This window comes from Panthera pardus, unplaced genomic scaffold, assembly GCF_024362965.1.
Source record: "Panthera pardus isolate Hobbes unplaced genomic scaffold, ASM2436296v1 HiC_scaffold_13, whole genome shotgun sequence".
In the NCBI taxonomy this organism is placed as follows: domain Eukaryota; kingdom Metazoa; phylum Chordata; class Mammalia; order Carnivora; family Felidae; genus Panthera; species Panthera pardus.
Window position 1 is genome coordinate 84,346,826 of NW_026526688.1, and position 26,711 is coordinate 84,373,536.

The window sequence follows — 26,711 nt, forward strand, 5'->3', positions numbered from 1 at the left end:
AGCCTGGAGCCTGTTTCAGATTCTGTGTCTCCCTCTCTCTCTGACCCTCCCCCGTTCATGCTCTGTCTCTCTGTGTCTCAAAAATAAATAAACGTTAAAAAAAATTAAAAAATAATAATAATAAAAAAAATAAATATCACCTTTATCTAAGTAAATATCTACTTACTGTTTGTATACTTAAAATTGGAGCCCACGTGTGTTGACACTTGTAACATGGCTCATCGCTTTCACAAGTCTAAACGTGCTGCCTTTACTCTCTCAGAACAAGCTATAGTGGGGGTTTCTGGCCCCTGCTTTTCAGAGCCCTCTACCCTCGGACTAGCACCCATGCTGATCCTGGCTAACCAGACCTCAGCAGGCTCTGGAAATAACCTGAACTTATAAAATAAGAAATGAAATCAGGCAGATATCTTAAAAGACATTAACAAACACACACAGACATGCAGTTGCACACACACACAAATACACACACTCACACTCATGTACACACCCCATTAAATGTCTTCTGACAATCTGAGTTTTTCCCTTTAGCAAAGGGACTTTCTGATACAGGTTAAATATTTCCCAAGTTTTAAAGTAAATTTCTAAATGATTAACTTTTTCTCCACATATAATAATTCTAGATCTCCTCTGAATGATTTACATTAATATATATATTATATTTATATATATGATATGATTATATATGTTGTATGTGTATGATATATACTTGTTCTGAACATTAGGATGGCCCTTCAACGTTACAAAACAGTGACATCAAAGGCTAGTGTTTTATTCTGTCAACTAAGGTTCAGCCATGGGTGACAAAAAATACCATAAGACCCTTCCCCCAGTACCTTTCTCCCTCCTCCCAATATATCTTTTATATTTTTACTGTCTATAAACTTTAAGTATGAGGTCAAGAAATTCAAGAAAGGATTGGCCTGCACACAGGGTCAGATAGACACAGGGTCATGTCTGAATTTGACATGTTATGCTAGCCTAGGCTGTGGTTTGCTAAAATAAAAAATATACATATATTACTAAATCCTTAGTAACCATATCAGTCCAAGTGCAGTCAGGAAAACACATTTGAGGAATTTGCTGTGGAGCATTGGTGATAGACATGAAAGAAATGGGAGAAATTAAGCAGGGATCGACTTAGCCACACTGAGTTTAGCAATATCAAGAAGCTGATGCTAGGCCAGGTGCTGAAAGGACCTAGGTCAGATGTAGTGTCACCAGAGCACAAAATCTAGGGCCATGCTGCTGAATCTTGGTTCTTGATGGGGACTGTCCAGAAGAAGCTGGGACCACAGACAGAAGAGTTGCCCCCTGGGAACTGGAGCCATGCGGAAGCCACGGTCATATTCACAAGCAGAGAGATCAGAAAACAAATACACTGGTTTCTGTCTCCCTGGTTCCTTTAACCTCGCTCTTAATCCTCATTGTCCAAATTTAACTGTGAGTCAGCAGGCAGCAAGCAGTCTGGGGAACAAGGATTCCTGTGATATAGAGCAGAAGGGAAAAAAGTAGAGATAGATATGAGAGCAAATCAGCAATTGACCAGCCCAGTCTATCCCTCAGTCATTCGGCACCTCTTCTTACCTTTTACCCATGCAAGAATAATTTCAAACGATCCATATCTGGATATGGGGTCAGCAGTTTGTGTTTTACCAAGCTCTCTAGGTAACTCTGCTGTACAATATGATTTGAAAACCACTAGGTTAGACTTGTAAAATGATATAGATTAGTTATCAAATTGTGAATTTATGTTTTGTGTTTCATTTATACTCTAGACCTGAGGATAAAAGAAAGTGAAATTCCCAGAATATTGAAATGTTGTATCTTTTATTTAGTTTTTGCTTAACTAACATTTATTGACCTAAGTGAGGTGTATATAATGTGTACAATTCAGCTGTAATCATGATTCCGGTCAATGTGAGGTTACCTGGATTGATTATGCCAAAGTAAATTAATGTGTCTAAGTTTACCAAGCACAAAGAAAGATCTGAATATTAATGGATTTTTGGCATTTTTAACAAACATGAAGATATAAGATATAAGAAGATATAAGGTTCTTGAATTAACACACGAATATCCTTCCAACAGGAACTATAAATCACTGCATAATTAATTACTACGAATAATTTCTGTCTTGCAGACAGCCAACTCTGATACCATGTACACATACAGATATACCCATGAAACATCCAGTTACTCATTCAGATATTTTACTTGTTTTATTTCAAACACATGTGTATTTGGAAACATTCAGATAGCTGAGGAATTGTTCACATATCATCCATATGCTTGGCATTACACAGACATTAAAGACGAGTACAAGGTGTTGGTGGTATAGGAGAAATTATTGTATAATTCAAGACTACCTTAAGGTTGGAAATGTTTCAGAAAGAACAGATAAAAGAGGAATTTATTTTATTTTTGTTTTTGTTTTTCAAAGTACTTTTATTTTTTTTAAATATATGAAATTTATTGTCAAATTGGTTTCCATACAACACCCAGTGCTCATCCCAAAAGATGCCCTCTTCAAAACCCATCATCCACCCTCCCTGCCGTCCCACCCCCCATCAGCCCTCAGTTTTTTCTCATTTAAAAGAGGAATTTAAAGATTACCAGCTGTTTCCAATTTTTCTCTACCCATTTTTTTTTTTTTTCACTGAATCCACTCCAGTCAGCCTTTGGTCTAAATAACTTTACTGAAACTGGTTTTTTCATAGGGTTTAGAGCCAGTGCTCAGTGCTCAGTTCTCTGTTCTCATCCTACCTGATCTAGTAATAGATTTGACATGGTCATTTTTTTCCATCTTTCATCATTTGCTTCCACGCCACCACACTTTTCTGTGATTGCCTCTACTCTCTGGCTACTTTTCCACTGCCATTACTGATTCCTCATTAACTTTCTGACCTCCAAATGTCGGAGGGTCCTAGGATTTAGTCTACAGATGTCTTTGCTCTTGTTGAACACAGTCTCATTGCTTTAAATACCATCTATTAATTATCAACCTCTGTTTCTACATCACCAGCCCATCTCTCTTCCTGGAACTCATGTCCTGCTCATCACCTCAAACTTTGTTCCTGATATGCCCTCAAAAACTTACTTTTCCGGGGCACCTGGTGACTCGGTTAAGTGTCCGACTTCAGCTCAGGTCATGATCTCGTGGTTCACAAGTTCAAACCCCGTGTTGGGCTCTGTGCTGACAGCTCAGAGCCTGGAGCCTGCTTCGGATTCTGTATCTCCCTCTCTCTCTCTGCCCCTCCTCCACTCATTCTCTGTCTCTCTCTTTCTCAAAAATAAATTTAAAGAAAAACATTAAAAAATAATTTAAAAATCTTTAAAAAAACCTTACTTTTCCTACTCTCTCTCTCCCTCTCTCTACCCCTTCCCTGCTCATGCTGTCTCTGTCTCTCTCAAAATAAATAAACTTAAAAAAAAAACTTACTTTTCCTATAATCATCTCCATCTTAGTTTTTAATGAATTCTAGCTTATTTGTTGCTTTGGGGAAAAAAAACATTGAAGTCACATTTGACTCTTCTCTTTTTCTCACACCCCACTTTCAGTCCATCAGAAAATTTCACTGGCTCTATTTCCCAAGTGTGTGCCACCAGCTCCCTCCACCTATATTGTTACCATTCTGTGCAAGTCCTTATTATTCTCACTCTCATATTATGGCAATAAGCTCCCTCTGGTCTTTTGTTTCCTCTCTCAGCCTCACTCAGTTTCTATCACTGCAGCCAAGGTGATCTTTTAAACATGAAAATGAAATCACGTCTCTCCTCCAACTCTTCTGATAGCCCCTACTTTTTTAGCCGACTAAAAACCTGAATTTTTACAGTGGTCTCGAAGGTTCCTTGTTATCTGGCAGCAAATCTGCTGACTGTCCTTTCCTACCTCTCTCCCTCCCTTGCTCTACTCTGCCCCACACTGACATCTTGCTGCTTCTTGGGACTTTTTCTTGCCTTAAATTCTCTGCCTTAAATTCTCTCCCTTTATATGGATCCTTTACTCGTCCCTTTAAGTCTTTCCCCAAATGTCACTTTCTTAGTGAGGCCTTTCTTAACTACCGTCTTTATTTATTTCCTTTTAAATTTTAATTAGTTAACATACAGTGCAATATTGGTTTCAGAAGTAAGACTTCAGCAATTCATCACTTACATACAACACCCTTGACTGCCCTCTCTATTTTTTAAAAAAATTTCTTATTTACATTTCCTTATTTTTTAAGAGACAGAGAGAGACAGAGCACAACTGGGGGAGGGGCAGAGAGAGAAGGAGACACAGAATCCAAAGCAGGCTCCAGGCTCTGTGCTGGAGCCCCACATGGGGCTCGAACTCACAAACTGTGAGATCATGACCTGAGCTGAAGTCAGACACTTAGCCTACTGAGCCACCCACGTGCCCCATTGACTGCCCTTTTTAAAATTGCTATCTCCCGGGGCACCTGGGTGGCTCAGTAGGTTAAGAGGCCAAGTTCGAGCCCCATGACAGGCTCTACACTGACAGCTCAGAGCCTGGAGCCTGCTTTGGATTCTGTGTCACTTTCTTTCTCTGCCCCTCTCACACTCCCACTGTCTCTCAAAAATAAATTAAATATATATATATATATATATATATATATATTAAAAATTTTTTTGGAATTGCAATCTCCCATGCCCTAGTCCCCTTCTCCATAACACCTACCATCATCTAGTGTACAATACATCATTTACTTTGGCTGTATCTCCTCAGAATGTAAGCTCCTTGGGGACAAGTATCCTTGTCTATATTTTGACTTTATATCCCAACTACCAAAAACATTATCTGGCCTATAGCTCATACTCCATAACTATTTGTTGAATGAATGAATTAATGAGGTAGATGAGGTCATTTATGAATGTTTTAAAGAATCTGATATATAGCAAATATATATATAATACTCACAAGCATCTTGCCAAATGTGTGCCCCTCAGGACATATTTTAAGAAATGCTACAAGGGGCTTGGGATCCAAGATGATTTTGTTAAGTTCACACACCTAGCTAGTGGGTGAACAGGGGCTAAGTTCCATATTTCCTGATTCCCAGTTAAGTTTTCTTTTCACTTTTGTACTGCTGCTCTCCCATTGCTGTAGTTCTTCTGATCATTTCAATTTAAAACTGCAGATTTAAAAAACATTTGCATATTTCCAGCAGCACCTTTATTTTCAGCTCATTGAAGAAGAAACTCTCATGTACTTACCTCTTCAGGCTTTTAATTTTCTCTGATATTAATAAAGATTAAGGGATTTTTTTTTTTACCTGATATGTCTCTAGAAGCACTTCTGTGGCTTTTTGAAAGGAAAAGTGATACAAAACAGTATTCAGTTTTAATTTTCTATGTGCAGGTAAAACCACAGACATAGACTTCTGGTGTCCAATAACTTGTGCACTAGACTGAAGCAACAAATATAAACAGTACTGCAAATAACAGAGGCAGACACGCATACTCACAGATGCCCATACAGATGGCCGCCCCCCTGTTTATCTCAGCATTGATCTCTGCATCTTCTACGTTACTTCAGGCTCCTTGCAATTTAGACGCATCAATTTTTTGGTTAGCCCTCTTCTCTAATTTGTATAGGAAAAGTCTAAGATTAATATATCAGTCAACTTTACATCTTTCTACATTCTTTCCCTCTCACAGGGGCTTCCTTGTCGGTAGAGTAAGTAGACTGAGTCTTGCATTCCAAATTTTACCACTCATCGAAGATTGGCTAGACTCCCAGTAAACCAGCCTAGTAAGTGTACATAAAATGGCATGAAGTCAAAAGATATGAATTCAATTGAAAGCTCACTTAGGTGAATCACTTGACGTTTCGAATGCCTCCATTTCGTTATTGACTAAATGAAAATAATCAATATGTATATGTCAATACATCAAAGTACATTCTACCATTATCTCACCAGAGAAAGGGAGTTAATATTTCCAGTGTCAGTGTCTGTGCTAGGAAGATGTCACACTGCACTTCTGAATGTTACAGTGACGGATAAGATCATGACTGTATGCACTTTGAGTTTCTCACGAGAGTTATATGTCTCCTTTGTACTAACAAGTCAACTTATTGATCCAGTTAAAATGGATTATAAAGCTCTTCCTATAGTTTGAAGCAACCTGCCTCTTTTCCCCATTCGGTAGTCTCTTTTCTTCTGTCTTGTGTATATTTATTCAAATATAAATACCTATCTATATTAACCTTAACGAATTGTTTTCTTATAATCACTGCTTGTCTGATAATCTTTTTAAAAAAGCATATATCTCTTTATGAAATACTGTGATAGGGATGAGATCCTGAAATCATCACCATTAGGATAAGTTTATTGGCCCCACAGTGAGGAGTAAGGTGGATATCAAAAATCTTAGGATTCACTTTCCCCTTTGGAAATAAATATCACCTAATTTAACATGAATCTCCTAGGACTCCAGTTTCAGCATATTATGACATCTAATAAAGAGCCCAATAATTAAAGGTAAATAAAATTTAGTCCCAACTTTTAATTAAACATCAAAGAGCAGACAACTAGCAACTTTATGATGATTCTTTTGAAGTTCTTTGTCCAAGTTTCTAATTCACTCTATTGAGCATGTCACTCTCTCAAACATTCACTGCTTACTGTGTTGTTTTTCTCAGCCACAAGCGCGAAGTCTCTTGTTTCCTTCTGGTCTACCTTTTCTTGCATCCTAAATTCCTTATGCGTCCAGTTCTGCAAAACAAAACTCAGACTCATCTTTGAAGTCAGAGAAGGAGGAGAAACTCAACACTCAAAGATAAAATTATCTTTATCAAGGGATCAGAAAAGATAAGTCTGGTGACATGGATAGTTTAATATATTTTGTTGCTATCAATAAACTATAAATATATGAGAAGCCTAGGTTATAAAACTATAGCTCACTTCAAGCCAAAAAAGGAGCTACAGGAATGGAATGAAATGTCTACCTTGTGTTTTTATTACCTCTTTCCTTTTCATGTTGGAGCCTCCCAAGGCAGCTTTATTTCTGTAATCTTCTTCCTCTATTTTACCTCATCTGTACCTTTTTTAATACCTCAGGAGTTCTTTATTTTATTCCATATAGTATGAAATATTAAAAATCTCATTCTTACTTGCCTCCAGGAGCCTAAAGAAGTAACGCAGAGACCTTGGCTATTGGGAAAAAGCCCTGTTTTCTCAACTGTCTTCTCCTGCTTTGTTTTGGCTATCATTCTAGCAATTTGGGAGTCATTTCCTTCCATGTTATCTGAAAGTGGAGCATGGAAGTGCTGAACTGTTCTTTTTTTGGAGATGGCCTCATTATGCATCTGCCCCTCTATGCTGCCATGTGGCCTTGACATATTTCACTGGCAGCCCGGCTCTTACATGGTAGGGAGGTGGGGTACTGGAAATATCTCAGAAACTGCTTTCCTTTCTGTCCTAAGCTTTAAGAAGTCTATACTTGCTTTGGTTTTCAGACATTTTGTGTGTAATGTATGCTCTCAACAGGACCTTTCTTGCTATTCTTGTCAAAGTAAAATGCAGGGACTTGGGAGTTGCCTTGGGAAAAAGGAAAGGCAGCCATCAACTGCCTTCACTGCTGAGGCAGTGAACACTCACTAGAATGCAGGCAGTGCAACTGGGCTCACAAGAAGACTCAGCTGGGGAATCTGCGTCAACCTCCTTTCCATACTCAAATTATCTTCTGTGGGTGCATAAAACTATCTCAAGTATCTGAGGCATTTAGGCTTTTGAGAGTCATCTACCTGCAAACCATCTCCCCCCCAACCCTTTGTAATGACTTGAAACTATTTGGAGATTCAGAAATCAAATCATGAGTGTTTTCTTAACAAAAACAAAAATAGGAAAAAAAATTAATATGTTATAATTCTACTCTCCTCCCTGCACACCAAGTCCCATGGCCTTCAATGTATGACAGTGAGCAAGGAAAATCCTGAAGAATTTTTAACACAGTTACTTTTAAAGTTGTCTTTTCATTTACTATGGGTGATGCAACCTTGAAATTCATTTAAAAGGAAACAATGAAGGTGTATAGGTCAAAAATATTATTCAGCTCTGTTCAGGTGGGGAGTTTGATATTTGATTTCTTATATTGCCTTTTTCATAAATTGTTAAGTTGGAAATACAATTTAAATAGAGCCAGTTTCACTGGGGCTTTTTTTAAAAATATTTTCAAGATTTTACAGCATCCAAAAGAACGTAATTTCCAATTTTAAGACATCTCAATGGCTTTCACCTAATTGCATTTGTTTTCTTGCTAGTTTAACTATAGTTAACTATTAACTATAGTTAATTTAACTATAATTATTTCAGAATTAATTGTAGAGAAGATTTGATATCACAGGATATAGTACTAACCAGAGTAGACTGTGAAAGTATTGTTCTTTATAAGTTCATTTTTTTCAGTTTATTTATTTTTAAGAGACAGAGAGAGATTGTGCAGGGGAGGGACAAAGAGAGAAAGGGAGAGTGAGAATCCCAAGCAGGCTACATGTTATCAGTGCAGAGCCCAACACGGGCTCTATCTCATGAACTATGATATCATGACCTGAGCAGAAGTCAAGAGTCAGAAGCTTAACAGACTGAGCCACCCAAGTGTCCCTATATGTTTATTTTCAATACTTAAAGATACAGACTCTTATAATTTTTTTCCCTTTGTAGATGTTCTGGTTATTTATTACCAGGTGACAAATTATTCCAAGTTTACTGATATGAAATCAGAAGCATTTTATTTATGCTCACAGATTCTGTAAGAGTCAGACAGAGGAAGGTACTCAGACAGAGGAAATAAAGATGGTTTATCTGCACTCCATGATATCTGGGACCTCAGCTGGAAAGATTGGTGGGGGCGGGGGGGGGGGCGGTGTCAGGGTGTCACTTAACTGATTGGGAACTGGAGTGTTCTGCAAGCTTCTGCACTTGCATTCTGACACCTGGGCCACGATGACCTAAGGGCTGGACTTGGGTGAAACTGTTGACTGGAGAACCTAAATAGGAGCCTCCATGTGATTGGGCTTCTCCCAGCATAGTGCCTGGGCTCTTATAGGGAGACCTCAAGATAGGGAACACACACAGCAAAGTTCCAAGAGAATCAGACAAGAGCTGCATTGGCATTTATGGCCTGACTCCAAAGTGACATAGTGTCACTTGTGCCATACTCTGTTAGTAAAGACAGTGACAAGCCCACCAGCATTCCAAGGGAAAGTACATAAACTCCATCTCTCAATAGAAGGAGTGTCAAAGAATTTAGAGCCTTGTCTTAAAACCATCACTGTAGAGGTGATTGATGTGCTGCTTTTGAGAGACATTCTAATTTATTTGTCATTTTCTCATCTCTAAGGCAACAATACACGTTTGCAATATGGCTGGTCAATGTTAAAAATGCCTATAGTATATAGCCACGTATTTTACCTTAGAATGTTTTTTGATTGCAAGTGACAGAAACCCTGACTCAAATTGGCTTGAACAATAAAGAAAATTTATAAACAAAACTGAAAATTCCAAAGGTCAAGCACGCAACCCTTCAAGGGAAGGTTGCTTCAATGGCTTAGCAGTATTGAAAAGATACTTTCCATGCTAATTCATCACTTAACCACTCTTAGTGTAGACTTTATCCTACATCTGGTCCATCTTAAATGATGGCTGGCATGACCAATTATCCCCGTGCTCAACTCATACTCAACCAAACAGATAAAGAGGACTTTTCCTCCTCCTTCCACATTTGAGTCCTCAGCTTCACTCAGCTGGAGCAGGAGAGGTCACCCACATACCCATGAAATAATTGCTGAGGTCACAGTCAAGTTCTTGTTGGCTTAGTTTCAAATGCCCATCTCTGAACTGATCCTGATTTCAAGGTGGATGGGATTATATAAACTGACATCAGAGTGGAAGTATGATTGATCCCATTTAAATTTTGTGCCAGCTATGAAGTGGGAAGTAGGTGTGGTGCTGGGAATTGAGCTTTAATTTCCATTTCATCTTGGAACACTCTGGCAACATAAAGTCATTTGACTGTGAGGTGATGAAGCTATTGCCTTGGCCTCATTAACATCACAGCTCAATCAGGTGAAAGTTTACAGTCCCATTCCTGCTTGCTTGTCAGCACCCCATCTTTGATTCAGGTCAATGTCATAAGGAAGATATTGGTATAAAAAGTGACTCTGTTTTTGGCTCTTATGTTCCATGGGAGAGTGGTAAGAGAACAGTAACAGGGGTTGTGAGTGTTTCTGATTCTGATCTTTGTGTGCACCTCTATGTGTTGAAAGAGTATTTCCTACTTTGGATAAATTCTGACTTTTGCTGAGAAAGTAGGCTTCCTATCTGAGACTGTGGATGCTTTCCTAAGAGCTACTAATGTCTTTCTCTGTTTTTCAGGGTTGACACAGAATCTAACAATGTAGCCGCTTCTGCCAAGACTTTTATTAATTGTTTTCTACTTCAAGTCGATGAAGCATGACAGGGTTATTGTCCTCATTTTGCAGTAGAGAAAATAAGGACAGAGGGTTAAGCAACTCACCTAAGACCACATGTCAGATCAGGGACGGAGTTGGCATTAGAAATCACTTTCTGGGAAGCTTGGTTCCATGCTTTCTTTTTAAAAAATTATGAAAGTTTCAAACAAACAAAAAAAGAATACACCATAAGATAACAAACACTAGGGAACCCATCACTCAGCCTCAGAATTTTCTTTTTTTTTTTAAGAAACAAATAACTTACAGATAGAATGAAAGCTCCCTTAGCATACCTTCCAGTTTTAATCCCTCACCTTCCCTTCTCTGAGAAAAGAAATACCCTGAATTTGGCGTTTTACATTCTCATACACAGTTTTACTGCATATATTATCCATAAAAAATCTGGTAGTTTTACATATTTAACATTATATTATTGCTATTATTTTGGATGCATCCCATAATTTTTATTGTTTTGCTCAACATAGTTTTTACTCTATATTCATGCTGATATGTACATATATAATATAGCATGTTTATTGATTTTACCCATTGTATAATGTTACATTTCATGAATATATAACAATTTATCCATTCTCTTTATAAATACTTAGGTGGGTTTTTTTCTGTTGTTGAATATTATAAACAATAATGCAGTGAACGTTCTTGTACCTTTCACCTGATTTTTTTCTTGAACCTTATTTGAGAAAAGAATACTCTTATGGAGATAAGTATGGAGATTTAATTATCCTGTTTAAATTATGTGCTAGAGTAATGAAGGAGTGAGTAGCAAAAAGCAAGACTTGCAATATTTACATTTGAAGAGATTTATTCTAAGTTTAAACTAATCCACATCCCATGTATACCAGGATTTTAAGTTGATTTATCAAGATTTCTCATTTTATCTTAAAATCTCACTTATTAATCCACAATCTAGTCATTACTAATGATACTTCTTTCCAGAACCAGACCTGAATTTCTGTGACCTGCAGGATTTTGGTCAGGTTGAGAAAAAACTGGCAGCAAACAAAGTATTGAATTGGTAGATATGTGCTCTGAATAAAGCCAGCTTTATCATTATAGAAATAGAAAGAGTGGCCTGAAAATTTTAAGAACATCAGAATGATTTCCTTCTGAAAAGCATGCCCTGGGGAGAAGGGTTGAGATTTCCATGGGACATCATGTCTGTCTTAAAGTGCTCTCTTTATGGGGTAGAAATAGGCTAAGGACGGCCATTTATTTGACTTACATTTAGGATCCTTATAGTCTATTTTATATAACTGATTAAAAAATCTTCATGTCAACAGTGAAACGGAATTATTTTGAAAAATCACTATATTTACTCTGGATCCTCAGAATTCTGAAGAGGCTGGTTCATTGTGTTGATACTGGAACTGCCTTTTAGGACCACCAGCTAATTGTGAAGACATTAGCACAGATATGGGGGAAATTGTCGGCGTTGGAATTTGGAGACTAGGATTTTTTTACTTCCTCTGACGAGGAACCTTGTGAAAGTCACTTACCATCTTGGACATGGGGTTGCCCTAAGTCAGTAATTTGCAATTTGTTTATGTTGACTCCAGGTTGTTTTATCAGTTTCAAGGGTTGGGACAATAAGAGTAATAATAATAATCACATGGAATAGAAGAGAACATATTCAGGGAACAGTGTTTGCACTAAGGGTAAATATTATGTCATAATTTTTTTGTTACAGAAGGGTGTGTGTGTTTGTGTATGTGAGCATCATGCTGTGGGGCATCATATAAGGTAAAATTCTTATTCTGTATTCCTTTCAAAAATGTTCGAAAGCCATTTATATCAGGTGACTTCAGAAAATATTTTAGGGATCTGTCAGATATGGTTATGTCCCTATTTAGAATACCCTAATTATGAAGCCCAAATTTCCTAGCATAACAGAAAAGACCCTTCATAATTTTTGCCTCTGGGACCATGCCCTGCAAGGTCCTGGTGAACTACAAATTCCCTGCTTTGACAGTGCTGTATCATTTCTCCACGCTCAAATGCTTTCTGTAACCACAAGGCCTTACTTTTGCTAAAAATTCTTCCATACCCAAGTATTCTTTATGGAATTAGGCACTCCTTCCCTTGGGTCTCTATTATTTTTTTTCTATTATTATTTTTACTGACTTAATGTCATAGCCCACAGTACATTTCACTGCGGTTAATAATGGTTTAAAATCCATCTCACCCTACTAAACTGTGAAGATTTTGAGGTCAACTCTTTGTATCTTAAGAATTTGGGTTCTTTCCTTTTCTTATGCGTATATTGTGTTCTCCCTTTCTCTTAAAATAACTTTATTCTTTAGAAACAGTACGTGTTCATTTTAAATGTCTCAAATGACATGGGAAAGCAGTTGAAAAATCACCCTAAATCCTACAACCTAACAAAGACCGCTGTTAACATCAAAACCGATGTCTCGCTCTGCCTTCATGCATGTATAGAGAGACATAAGCACACACACACATGCATACACATACAGTATTATATGAATAAATTCATGCTTTGATCTGACCAATTTTTCCTTTCAACAATGTCAAGGACACTTTATCTGTTAATAATATATCTTTACATGTTTTTAAATGGCTACTTATAATTTTAATTCATTAAGGGCATCAATGGCAGACCTGACTTCTTGTTCCTTGTATGCTATCAGTATCAATTAAAAAGCAGCATTATTGTCTTTATGTTCTTTGGTCAGCTGTAGTCTTGAGCTGTTTTTGAAACTCTCTTTAAGGATTCTGCATTATTCTCCTTCCCTTTATCCTTGGCCTGCATCCTGTTAAAATTTCTGTATATCTGAGAGTCTCCTACCTAGTAATGTGATACTTTTAGTCAGACCTTGTCTTTCTTAAGAGAACCATCTATAGTTACATAGTAAGGGTTTGACTTCTGATAGTTTTTCCATTTAGAAACTAATACAGTGGAATCATGCATATATTTTATATGAATATTTTAAATCTCACCTCCCTAACATAGGGTATGCATCTCGATTGTACCTGACCTTACCCTCTTCTGTGGTCATGAAATTCGAGATAATATATAATTGTTTTTAATGGATATTTTTATTTTATAAACCACTTTCACTCTTTGATAGATACAGATCGCTAGTATAGTTCATTAGGATACTTCCTCTACTCTCTGGAGCTAAAGTCAAGAACTACTCAGATGTATTATTTTAATAAAATGAAACATCTGGTACAGTTTTGGAAAGCACGAAGTCTCATTATGATTACAGCTTATTTGTGTCATGTGTGTGTTCATGTGTATACGTGTGTGTATGTATGTGTACGTGTGTGTATATGTATGTTTGTGCACACACGTGTGCATGTATGTGTGTATGTGTATATAAGAGCGAGGGAGAGAGGGAGATCTGATTCAGGAATATTTTAATTTTTTCTTCACTGTTACTGGAGAGCCTAGACACAGTGCATTTTGTGCTTACGGAGTTTGTTCTGTTTTTAGCCTCTATTAAAATTCTCAGGAATTCTTCATCCCTCAGTTTGTGGATTCAATAATAGAACACATTTTCATACTGTACAGCATTAATCCAACAACTCTCCTAGAAAGCCTTTTTGTTTCCATCTCTATATTCTGATCTCGAACCCCATCTCACCAAGTCTCAGGGACATTTGTGTCATGATGTACATTGCCTTAGGTTTTAATATAAAATGTGTGCCATTTATTACCTACACTCTAGTTATTAGCATGTAGAGATGTGAGCAATCAGTCATTTCCTGTTCCCTACCTAATTATCTCATATAATTAACTATCACCTCTTATGTTGTTCCTCTTTCCATGACATACCTGTGCTCCTTAATAGCAGTTGCTCCCAACCAGGATAGATTTTGCCCTCAAGGAACATTTGGAGACATTTTTAATTGCCACAGGAAGGGTACTATTGGTTTCTAAATGGTAGAGGTCAGGGATGCTGCTTAACATCCTACATGGCAGAACATAAACCCATTCCCCACAATGAAATGCTATCCAGTCCAAAATGTTAATAGTGCTGAGGTTAAGGAATCTTGCTATAGAAACTGATTTCATGGGTTTGTTTTTTGTTTGTTTTTTTTTTTGAACTTTCAGATTTCTCCCACCCCTGAGGTGTTCAGTGTAACATATCCTCTTGTTTCAGACTACTTAGTAGTAAAAAGTGACTATAAGATAATAAAGTATAAAATTCTACCTCATGTCTCATCCAAATCATGCTTTAGTTGAAGTGAGGCAGCAACCATCATCAAAAATGTTTCCCTTATTAGTAAAATTATAGTATATGAAAATTGACATTACCACAGTAGCACAGAAGAGGCAATGGAGGAAACTGAGGCATATTTTAAGAAAAGAATAAAGCTGGAGGGATTAATAAATATGATTATTCTCAGATGCTCTCTGCTCCGAATGTTATTTGTTGTCATGGAAGTTCTATTTGCTCTTACGTTGAGCACATCTCCATGGGCAGCTTAATACTATCGCCCTTATTTTCTCCTTTTTTTTTTTCCCCAGATATTTCACATTTTCAAGAACAAAATGATTTAAAAGGATTACTAGAAAATCTCCATCAAAATATCCAAGCCAAAAAAAGAAAGAATGTAGAAATCATGTGGCTGGCTGCAACGGTAAGCACTCTCCAGCCAGATCTTATTCCGTCACTGTGCTGACCAGTAAGCACCATCGAGTATCTGCTATGTAGGGTTCAACCTCTGCACTTTGGGTTACCGGATGTCATCCTCCATCATCAAGGGGATTAGGCATTTTCAAGGCTGTTGGTAGTTCTATTAATATACTAGAACAAGAGATGGAAGAAGATGCACTCAACGAGAAAGAATTTTACTTATTGGCTTTTCTTGTACATCCTGGATGTTTGACACTTAGAAGTGAGAGTGAAGTCTCTGTGATTTTCTTCATATTACACGTTGCAATGTCAATCACCCATATCAATCAGAGTTTTGAAGTGCTACTCTGGAGACATATGGTTTCAACAGAATGCGGTTATCAGATCTCTGACTGAAAGGCTCAGTAAGGCTCCTGGACATATTGTTCAATTAATGAGCTTGTAAATGGGTTTGTTAATTTAGATATTAGCATAGAATTTATTACTGATGGATTGCTCTTGGGGTAATGAGCTATATTTTCTATGGTTCTTTCTCATTTAATGGTACCCTCAGGGTAGAAATTCTGCCTTATTTCCTACCCCAGGTTTCTACTAGAGGGAGGGAGAGAATAGTGCCTATAATTTTTAACTTCTTGTCTGGCAACCATTCAGGCAATAGCTCACATGAACTTATGAATTTTGTTAAGCATTCACACCCAAAGATCCTTTCCTAATGAGAGGATCAGAAAAGGGACACTTTGGAGACCTTTATGATGAATGCCATATTTGTAGTTACTGCACACGGTTACTTGTGTAATTTGGAGTTCAGTAACTGATCTTCTGACATAACTATTCATTCTGTATCAGTAGCATTTAAAACAAAGCCTTGTCCCTACTGCCAGTGTTCAATTACAATCCAATATTACTTACTCTCTTCTGGGAAAAAAGGAATGGATAATTTACTATGAGTCTATATAAAATAATTTACCAAGAACAAGGCAGAGGAAATCTGTGTTAGCTTCCCTTTATGCCCTCTTGGATCCCCAGGGAAGAACATCCAAGGTAACAATATGAAACATTGCTTTCAGGCAGATCATTTACACTGGCCGCATTTAGCACCATACTGCATTACAGGAAGGTTGTTTTTAATAGCTTCCCCCTCCCAGTGTGGCTGCTCTTTATATCTTCAAAGACTCCTATGGTTGTCAATTCTCACAAAAATTTCTCAAAGGTGGGTCATGTGCTATTTTACTAATGTGATAATAGGAAGGTAATTTGATCATTTACCAATGCTTTCTGACAACTTAGGAACATACACATATGTCATTATAGACATATCATGAAGTTATGTAAATCGATAAATGAAGGATATGCATGTGCAAACACAAATGTACGTTTTCTCTTAGTACATGTTGTTATACCATTTGAATGTATTTTAAAAAGTTTTCCCATGAATCTCATTCATTCCTGAGATTCTTTTTTGAAACTTAAATACTGACCAAATATAGCTCAGTCACAACTTAATCATTGAATGGATGGTTGTCTGCCTTGAAAAATACAGGGAACCCACAGTGTGCAAATTTGACATTATGTAGCAACACTGACTTTGTTATTACAGCATTTCTTTAGGCTGATACCTCAGTTTCAATATCCTCTTTTTAAATCAAAGACTTGGGTACTACTTTTACAATGAAGAAATGTGGAAATTCCCTTTGACATTTTCCAAAAAGCTTTTATTTCTGTCTCTATTTCATTTTCTTCTCTTTTAAAACCTATTAATTAAATATTGCTCTGTTAATATTTTACATTCTCATAGAAAAAAACATATAAAGCTATTTGGTTTTATCTTGATTACATTTTAAACAATAAAAAATGAGAATTTAAAGAGACCAAATGCCTATCAAGTGTGTTCAATTAAGTTCAGGGTTACCTGGGTGCTCAGCCAGTTAAGGCTCCGACTTCAGCTCAGGTCATGGTCTCATGGTTCTGGAGTTCCAGCCCCACATCAGGCTCTGTGCTACCAGGGCCTCTAATCCTCTATCCCCCTCCCTCTGCCCCTCCCCTGCACTCACTCACTCTCTCTCTATCAAAAAAATTAAGTTCCTATAGTTCAAAGAAGTTATAGAAATAAGGAAACCAAGACCCCACCGGCCCACTCTGATTTAATTTACACTGCCTCCTCTTGATTTTAAATTTAGAACATCAACGATCCTTAGTAGGTTAGTTGACTATAGTAGAGGCCACACATTTTTTTTAAAAATTCTTTGTCAATTTTTTTAATGTTTATTTATTTTTGAGAGAGAGAGGGAGATAGACAGAGTGCGAATGTGGGAGGTGCAGAAAGGGAGACACAGAATCCGAAGCAGGCTCCAGGCTCCGAGCTGTCAGCAGAGAGCCCGACGTGGGGCTCGAACCCACAAACCGCGAGATCATGACCTGAACCAAAGTCAGACACTTAACTGACTGAGCCACCCAGGCACCCCAGTAGAGGCAACACATTTTAAAGAATATTCATTCTTTTAAAAATCATATCAGATAAGTGGCATTGGGGTCTATATTTCATTGCAATGAATATAGTCAAGTCTTTGCTGTTTTATGTTTAAAATTTTGAAATATTTTTTTTATTTGAAAAGATTACAGTTTTACAGATAAAAAAGATTTTATGGTGAAATCATGCTTTCATATTTCCCTAGTTGCTTATATTTGAAATGGTGAGAAAGTACCAAAGTTCTAATAAGGACTTGTAAATCCTAGTGTAAGTATCAAAATCACAATTAAAACATGGTAAAAATCCTTGATAAGCTGTATCATTATATGTTTTCCTTAAAGCAGAAAACTGTTAAGGCAGATATCTGCTGTAAAATATTCTTCAATTGATCTTCCATAAGTTATCTGATGTCAGATAATAAAGCAAAACTGCATCATATCACATTAGATTTATTTTAATTGCATGTTGATTAGTATTGTTGACACTAATGTAGAGTATTGGCATCTCATATCAGAGCCCTACCATGAGACAGGGAAGAGAAAGGAATGGAATGGTTCACCTGCTAACCATAGACAAGAGAATACTGCTGCTGAGAGATTTTTCTCTTGACTTACATTGGAATAACAAAAGAAAGAATTTACAAAAAGAAACAGAACAGAAATTAAAGTCTTGGTCCTTGGCATCATGTAAACCCGCATTAGCATCCGGGTTCTGCTCAGTTATGCACAAGTTACCTAACCTGGGTAAACCTCAATTTCTTCATCTGTAAAATAAGAATGATTAAATCTTCTTCCAGGGTTCATGTGCAGTTATTCATGTGCAAATCTATATGAAATATATTAGCGTCGTACCTGGTACAGTAGATGAGTGATTTACAGTGACTATTTTGGTGTCCTTCTTCCTACTAGTTACATTAATGAGTGGTTAGTGGTTCACTTATCTGCTGTGCTGGTGCCCTGTGGATGTTTGAAATCTCGTACCATGAAGCCAAACCTAGCAAAGTTTTCTTAAATATAAATTAAGAAGATGTTAGCTATGTAGGATTCAAATCAAGTATCTGATCCAGGAAACATAGTTTTATTTTCCCTTCACAATTAAGGTGTTGCTCCTCAGCTGTGATTATTACTGTCATCCACTACAGTTCAGGCCCCCTCTCAGGGGGCATTGCTGCCTCTGCTGGATATTTACCATCTCATATGGCTTCCACAGCCCCACATGTCACACACCACATACAAAGAACTAAATAAATTCAATCTGTTCCACTAGCTTTTGAAATGAAAAGATAGTGTTTTTCATTCGCTAGGGCAGATTGAACCAATTGACTGTCATAAATTAACATAAATTTGGTGTGTTTGGATAAGAAGTGTTTAGAGGAGTCCGACACCTTAGAGTAATCTACAAATGAACAATAAATTGTTCATGTGTCTGTGTTACAGATTTGTCGCAAACTAAATGGTATTCGTTTCACCTGTTGTAAAAGTGCCAAAGACAGGACGTCCATGTCGGTGACTCTTGAACAGTGCTCAATCTTGAGAGATGAGCACCAGCTGCACAAGGACTTCTTTATCCGAGCCCTGGATTGTATGAGAAGGTATGCCACACGTCTTCAACTTTCTTTCTTCTAAGGTCATTTTAAAGTTTTAGGTTTTTTTCCAAATACATATTTTACTAGAGGACTAAATATTTAGTAACTTCACCACATTTCCATGGTTCATAGCTCATGGCATGAAAGATAAAATAATGTTAAGTATTCCCCCTACTGATTTTAGGCAATAAAATACAATGTGGATGGATTTTGATAATAGCGTATTAGCTCATTTAGATCCAAGTTTTAAAGGGCTCTAGTCCCTTCATATATAGCACTTGAAGAACAATTTCTTTATATATTAGGAATCGTGAATATGTACAAAATAAAACTAAGTCTTTATCCAAACAAAATCTTTCCTAACTGCAACTAACACGTGATCTTCCCAATGTCTGGTAGGGTCTCCAGGTCAGTCACCTGCTTCCTAAAATTTATTTTCACATCATCCATCAGGAAGATGGGATGACACCAATACTTTTAAAATAGAGAATTAATATTGTTACTCTACCGACATTTAAAATGCTATGCCTGAAGTCATGTTTCTTGATTCATTTCCACAGTAATTAAATCTAAAGTCTAAGCCATAATGGGAAGGAAAAAGTGCCTCATTCACAATGTCTGTCAGCAAGGACACACGTTAATTAAAAAGTTAAGCGAAATTGTCTCTTTGCTGCAAAGACTGACTCAGAAGCACACCCGATAGCATGGCACAGGCTCTCTGTTCCCAGAAAGGAATGTCCCGTGATGCTCTAGAGACACCTGCTTCTTATCTGGCATATCATTAGCTTCTCCTTTTTTTTTTTTAACTGCTGCAGCCTTTCAGTGGGGACGTGGATGCTTGCCTGCGCTTATCCTGTGCCTGCATGTTTTCCTCAGTAATGAGAGGTTTCTGAAGCCCTCTCTGTTACCCCATTTCATGTCTCTTGGCATTTTCATTGTTCAGTGGAGTTCTATCAGAATTTTTTGACAAATGTATGAGTATGTCTTAGAGGCCTGACATGAACATCTGAGCCATATAAAGCACATTGGTTGGTATAGAAAACTTCTTTTGAAAATAATCTCTCAGCACTAATGGGAAGAATTCAGAATCTGAATCTGAAATCCTCTAATGTGCATAAAAAGAATACAAATTTTCACTATGGATAGAACAAAGGTACTAGGTGGGGAGAGCAGGAACACATGTTATTGGCCAGATATACCAGAGGACTACAATGGTTCAACAAACAGGCATTTTCTGGAAGGTGCAATTGTTGCTTATTTTAAGGCAGATGTAAAAAGGGACCCTTAAATTATAAAGATAATTCTTTCAAATTGGTAAATAAAAGATGTGTTTGTCATATACATGTTAAACCATAAAACTACATAGTGTGGTATTGCATAAAGGTTGTACAGAATCAACATTATATATGTAACATACTTGCTCAGGACATAACATTTATGAGGTTGATTCTTGGCTTGTTAAACAAAGTTAAGTATAAAAAATTTAATCTAAAAACACTAAAGATCCTAACTTCCATATCACCACTTCTCTGGGGGATCAGTATATATATTTATATATATATTTATACATTTCAAATCTGTCAAATTTATCATTTGGTTTTGTGAATACATGAGGGCTGTGTGAGGCTTGGAGGGCTTTGTGTGTGTGTGTGTGTGTGTGTGTGTGTGTGTGTGTGTGTACCTGTGTTTACGGGAAACAAGTGGTGTTCTTTTCTTTAATAACTACCGTCATTTCCTTCTTTGGGTATTGTGTATCACAATCTAAGCCCATTGGTTTATGAGTTCTGTCAAAATAGCAAAGTAAATGAGAGCATGGGGCTTGGGAGCCAGTGACCCAAGTTTGAATGTAGCCTATACGTCGCTTACTAGCCATGAGAAGGTTAATGTCTTGCTGCCTCTAATGCCTTAGGCAAGTTAGTCAACCTCTTGATGACTCAGTTTCCTCATATATAAAACAGATGTGATAAGCTCTTCTTAGGAGTTTCTTGAGGATTAAATGAATTGGTATGTGTAAAGTGATTAGAACAGTGTTTGACATACAGCGATCACTGTATAATATTTGTTATGTCAATAAAAAATAAATATCAAGGGTCATGATGTTAACATTCTGATCTTCCAGGTACAGTAAAATCTAGCCAACCATGGTCCCTATAATCTTTATGAATATATTATGACAAAAGGTTTGACTCCAATACCATCTACTAAAATAAAGTCTACTGCTGATTCTTATAAATAAGGTTTCAAATGCAATGTTTATCTATTTAAGGAAATAGTTCTTTAAATGCCACCTTAAAGTGTTTACAAATGCCGTGCCAATTATGGGTGGACTGTATTCATCACAGTAAGCCTGGATAGATTTCTTGTAAATATTTTTTTACGTTAATGTGTATTCTTACACGCCCTTAGAATTTGAGTGATATATTTGAGATCAAAGAGTCACTCTAGAAATCTAGTGAAACCTCCTTTACTTTATAAATAATGAAACTGAGCTCTAGAATGTTTTGGCAAAAACTTCAGATAGAAAATATTAGAGCCAGCACTCAAACATAGATGACCTTGTTATACTTTAAAGTTATTCTCTTTGTACCAAATAAAATAAAATAACATCACTTAAAACTATTTGGTAATGTATTTGGCATCTTCAAATCTGTTAGTTAAAATACAGTTGACCCTTGGACAACACAGGTTTGAACTGCTTGGGTCTACTTATATGCAGATTTTTTAATAAGTACTTTATGTTCTTATGATTTTCTTAATAGCATTTTCTTTTTTCTAGCCTGCTTTATTGTATGAATACAGTATATAGTACACATAATATACAAAACATGTTAATCACTGTTTATGTTATCAGTAAGGCTTCCTGTCAACAGTAGGCTATTGCTAATTAAGTTTTAGGGGACTCAAAAGTTGTACATGGATTTTCCAATGTGCAGGGGTTCAGAGCCGCAACCCCTCTGTTGTTCAAGGGTCAAGTGTATTACATAAGTCCTATAACTCATAAAAAATGTGTGCTTTTATAAATTTCAGACTGTGTAGAAGACTAGAGTAACCTTCTCAAATCCTGAGACCTTGAAGAGCAAATTCTAGTTCTAGAACATCAACTGTTTAATTTCAACCTTATCTACTATGTTCACCATTGTACAAGGGCATTGAGCACAGTGTCTGGTCCAGAGTAAGATGAATATAAATACGGGTTGAATAAATGAAGAACAATCCAAATAGGAATTCATAATGTTGCCTTCTGTTTTTCAGAACTATGTATCAACTTTGTTGTCTTTTTTTAAAATTATGTTTTCAATTATATTCAAGACAGTAATTTGGTTCTTACTCTTATATCTAAGCCTTGTTTCCTGGGGTTGCCCTTGGGTCTCTGTAGTTTGGTGGCCAATGATAATAAGGCAGACAGAAGTTGTGCTCAGACAACTCAATCCAATAAGGTTTCCAAACACTGTTGATGTATCTGTTGATTGTGAATATATTCAAAGTTCAGGCATTTTCGAACCTTCTCCCTTTTATTTCCACCAGGCCTGTTAGGTCCTGCTAGTTGGCCAGGATGTGTGAAAGTTTACCAAATCCCTCCATGGCTCTCTCATTTTCAGGATCTCCTGGTTAGATTAATGGCTACTCTGGGAGCAGCCCCAGTAGAACCGCTATCTCAGACTAGCCAAGAGGTCCACTGTCCTCATCCAAGAATACTGCTGTTTCAGATAATTCCCAGGAGTGGCATTTCCCCCAGAGCGGTCAAGTGCTCCGCCAGCTCACCCTAGTAGAACTTGAGCTGAAAGGGGCAGGGATGGGAGCAGTGCCAGGCAGGAAGGCCACACACTTCCTCTCTTCTTACCCCCTGTCAGCAGTTTTCCAGGAAGAACCAGTTCTCAGCTTGTTGCTTGACTTCAGTTGATTACCAGGGTCCTGAAATGGGTGTTTTTGACTTTCCATTTCCTAGTATTTTCCATTCTCATAGTTTTTTGGAAGAAAGAAGATTTTCAGAACTCCTTGGTCCGCCATCTAGGAAATCCCACCCTCAGACAGTGGCTTTAAAATGCATCTCAAACTGTTTCTGGAGTTTTTAAATATTACTTATGTTTGGACCCTATTGGTTTATAATTGGGAAATCTGAGGTGGATCCAGGAATCTAAATTTTTCAAGAACTTTACTGATATTCTGGGACACAACCTTGGATTTAAATAAATCAGTGTTTTAAAGGAGTTTGATTTTTATGCTTTTGAAAATAATGGTTTTTTAATTTTATTTAACATTAATTACAGTTTACCTTTGAATTATTCTAACTACCTTTCAGGCTATTTACTCTGGATTTTTTTTTAAGTTCATCGAGGTTATAATATTGCCATTTTTTAGTTTTACTTTTTCCTTATCTCTATTAAATTTTTCAATTGTATTGTGCTTCTCTCTGTTCAGATTATTTATGAATAAACAAAATGTCATAGATAAAGAGAAATAAATAAAGCTTCATTGGGCTGCTTAATCAGAAACTTACTCACCGGCATAAGCTCCGTGAGAGGAGGTATTTTTATTTTCCTTTGTCCATTGCAGCCTTCCAGGATCTAGAACAATGCCTAATGATATCAGGTTCTCCACAAATATTCAATGGATGGATGGATGGATGGATGGATAACACAGGTTTCTAAAATGTTCATGTCATGTATATATATATATATATATATATATATATATATATACACACATATATATATATACACATATATATATATGTGTGTGTGTATATATATATATATATGTATATATATATATATATATTAGGAAGTTTTGCACATATATAGGCATTTAAAATTAGATTTAGAATTAGATAATTAGATTAGATAATTAGAATGAACTTATCACTCAGTTATGACATATTTACAAGCAAAAGTTCCAGAAGATGAAATTGAAAGCTTTGGAGAGGTTATGATTCAAAAAAAAAAAAAAAAAACTATCTTAATGCATATTCTGAATCCTTCCTTTGTACTATTTTCAAAAATTTCACTCTCTTCCTACATAGCCAATATTACTCACAGGTGCACATTACTGATACGTGCCTTTGGTTATAATCTGCTTGGCTGAAATAGCAAAAGGGCTTCTTCAGAATAGAAAGTTAGAGTATCTGGGAAGATCTGGCTCTTAAAGAACTCTTAGTAATTGCCTATATTGCAAGACAAAAACAATGATTCTCAACCCTCATTAGAAACCCTGGGTTTGGGGCACCTGCGTGGCCTAGTCAGTTAAGCATCTGACTCTTGATTTCGACTCAGGTCATGATCTTGTGATTTGGTTTGTGGGTTAGATCCCCGTGTTGGCCTGTGTGCTGACAGCACAGAACCTGCTTGGGATACTCTGTATCCTTCACACTCTGCCTCTCTCTCTCTCTCTCTCTCTGTCTCTGTCTCTCTCTGTGTCTCTGTGTCTCTCTGTCTCTCTCTCTCTCTCTCTCAAAATAAATAAACATTTTAAATAGAAAGAAAGAAAGAAAGAAAGAAAGAAAGGAAGGAAGGAAGGAAGGAAGGAAGGAAGGAAGGAAGAAAGAAAGAAAGAAAGAAAGAAAGAAAGAAAGAAGGAAAAAGAAAGAAACCCTGGGGTTTGGGGCTGAATGGCAGGAGTCCTTCTACAAACTAGCTTCTGGGATGGAGACTAGGTGGAGAACCACTTGACTGAAGTCAATCTCATTTAAACCTGCCACATTGCAGTAATTTATTTTAGTGGCTTTGTGGCAAGACTATTAGCCTGGTATATCTCTCCTTTTTTAAATTTTATTTAAATCTAAATTTGTTAACATGTAGTGTAATAATGGTTTCAGGAGTAGAACTTACTGATTCATCACTTACATATAACACCCAGTGCTCACCCAACAAGTGCCCTCCTTAATGCCCATCACCCATTTAGCCCACCCCCCATACAACACCCCTCCAGCAACCCTCAGTTTGTTCTCTGTATTTAAGAGTCTCTTATAGTTTGCCTCCCTCTCTTTATCTTCTTTTTCCATCCCTTCTTCTATGTTCATCTATTTTGTTTCTTAAATTCCACATATGAGTGAAATCATATGATACATATCTTTCTGTGACTTATTTTGCTTACCATAGTACATTCTAGTTCCATCTACGTTGTTACAGGTGGCAAGATTTCAAGCTTTCTGATTGCCGAGTAATATTCCTGAGTGTGTGTGTGTGTGTGTGTACCACATCTTCTTTATTCATTCATCAGCCAAAGGACATCCATAATTTGGCTACTGTTGATGGTGCTGCCATAAACATCGGGATACTTGTGCCCCTTTGAATCAGCATTTTTGTATCCTTTGGATAAATACCTAGTAGTGAAATTACTGGGTTGTAGGGTAATTCTATTTTTAATTTTTTGAGGAACCTCCATACTGTTTTCCAGAGTAGCAATACCAGTTTGCATTCCCACCAGCAGTGCAAAAGAGTTCCACTTTCTCCACACCCTCACCAACATCTGTTGTTTCCTCAGTTGTTTATTTTAACCATTCTGACAGGTGTGAGGTGGTATCTCATTGTGGTTTTGATTGTATTTCCCTGATGATAAGGGATGTTGAGCATCTTTTCAAGTGTCTGTTAGCCATCTAGATGTCTTCTTTGGAAAACTGTCTGTTCATGTCTTATGCCCATTTCTTCACTGAGTTATTTGTTTTATCCTTTCTTTGAGTTTTGAAGTGTATGTGTATTGACAAATTCTCCTTTGATCATGTATAGTGGAAAGTTACAAAATGGTGGCTGCATAATTGGCAGACTTTTTTTTTTTTTTTTATAGAAAGGGATAATGCAATATCAGCACTCAGTTTTTGGTTATGGGATCTCCATGATGCTAAGATCCCTTTTGTCCCAGTGCATTTACAGAAAGAATTTTTAGCAGAGACTTTTGAGTTTATATTTCATTAATAGACAATTAGGAATGGGTTTTAAATACAAAATTTGACTAGATTATAAAATGTCATGCTCTATCAAAAAATGATTGTGTTGGGAAATTTAATACCCACTAAAAAGTAAATTAAAATGAAAATACCAGTGCAATCTTATTTCCCTTAACAGGAACCCAGGGTTGATGTGTATATACAAGGTAACAATGTGACACCATATTGCTCAGTTGTCTGTAACTTTTATTTTCCTTATGGTACATTCCTCTGCAATCTGTCATTCTATAGTGGCTCCTTAAAATTAAGATCGTTGATATGCCATTAGTAAGATTAATCAGGGCTTATTTCAGCATACAACCTATTTGTCACCCTTTAGATACAGGGCTTTCATCATTCAAGTTTAGTAAATAATTAATTCATAAGAGAGAGACTAAAAGACCCATCAGCCACATTGAGTTTTAATATCTTATTGAATGTCCTGTTTTCAACATGTTGCACCTGAAATTTATGCTATTTCTATTTCACAACTTGTCAAATGTTCTGCCTTATAAACAAGTGATCCTTAACCAATTGATGTCAGTAAATGTTTTATTTCTCATGTTCTGCGTTCTCTGTGAGATTTACTTTTGAGTCATGTAGTTCGTTTGTGTTAAGATAGAAAACTTTATTTTTTTCTTTTGTCAGTCTTGTTT

General features: G+C 36.7%; 1 protein-coding gene across 1 annotated transcript in view; it reads left to right on the forward strand.

Annotated features, from left to right (window-relative positions):
* The window catches only part of INPP4B (inositol polyphosphate-4-phosphatase type II B), a 758,464-nt gene that overhangs the window by 691,480 nt on the left and 40,273 nt on the right, over positions 1 to 26,711 (forward strand). Inside the window, 2 exon segments of the mRNA XM_019420351.2 lie at positions 14,976 to 15,088; positions 18,988 to 19,142. Of these exon segments, the coding sequence (XP_019275896.2) occupies positions 14,976 to 15,088; positions 18,988 to 19,142 (268 nt within the window).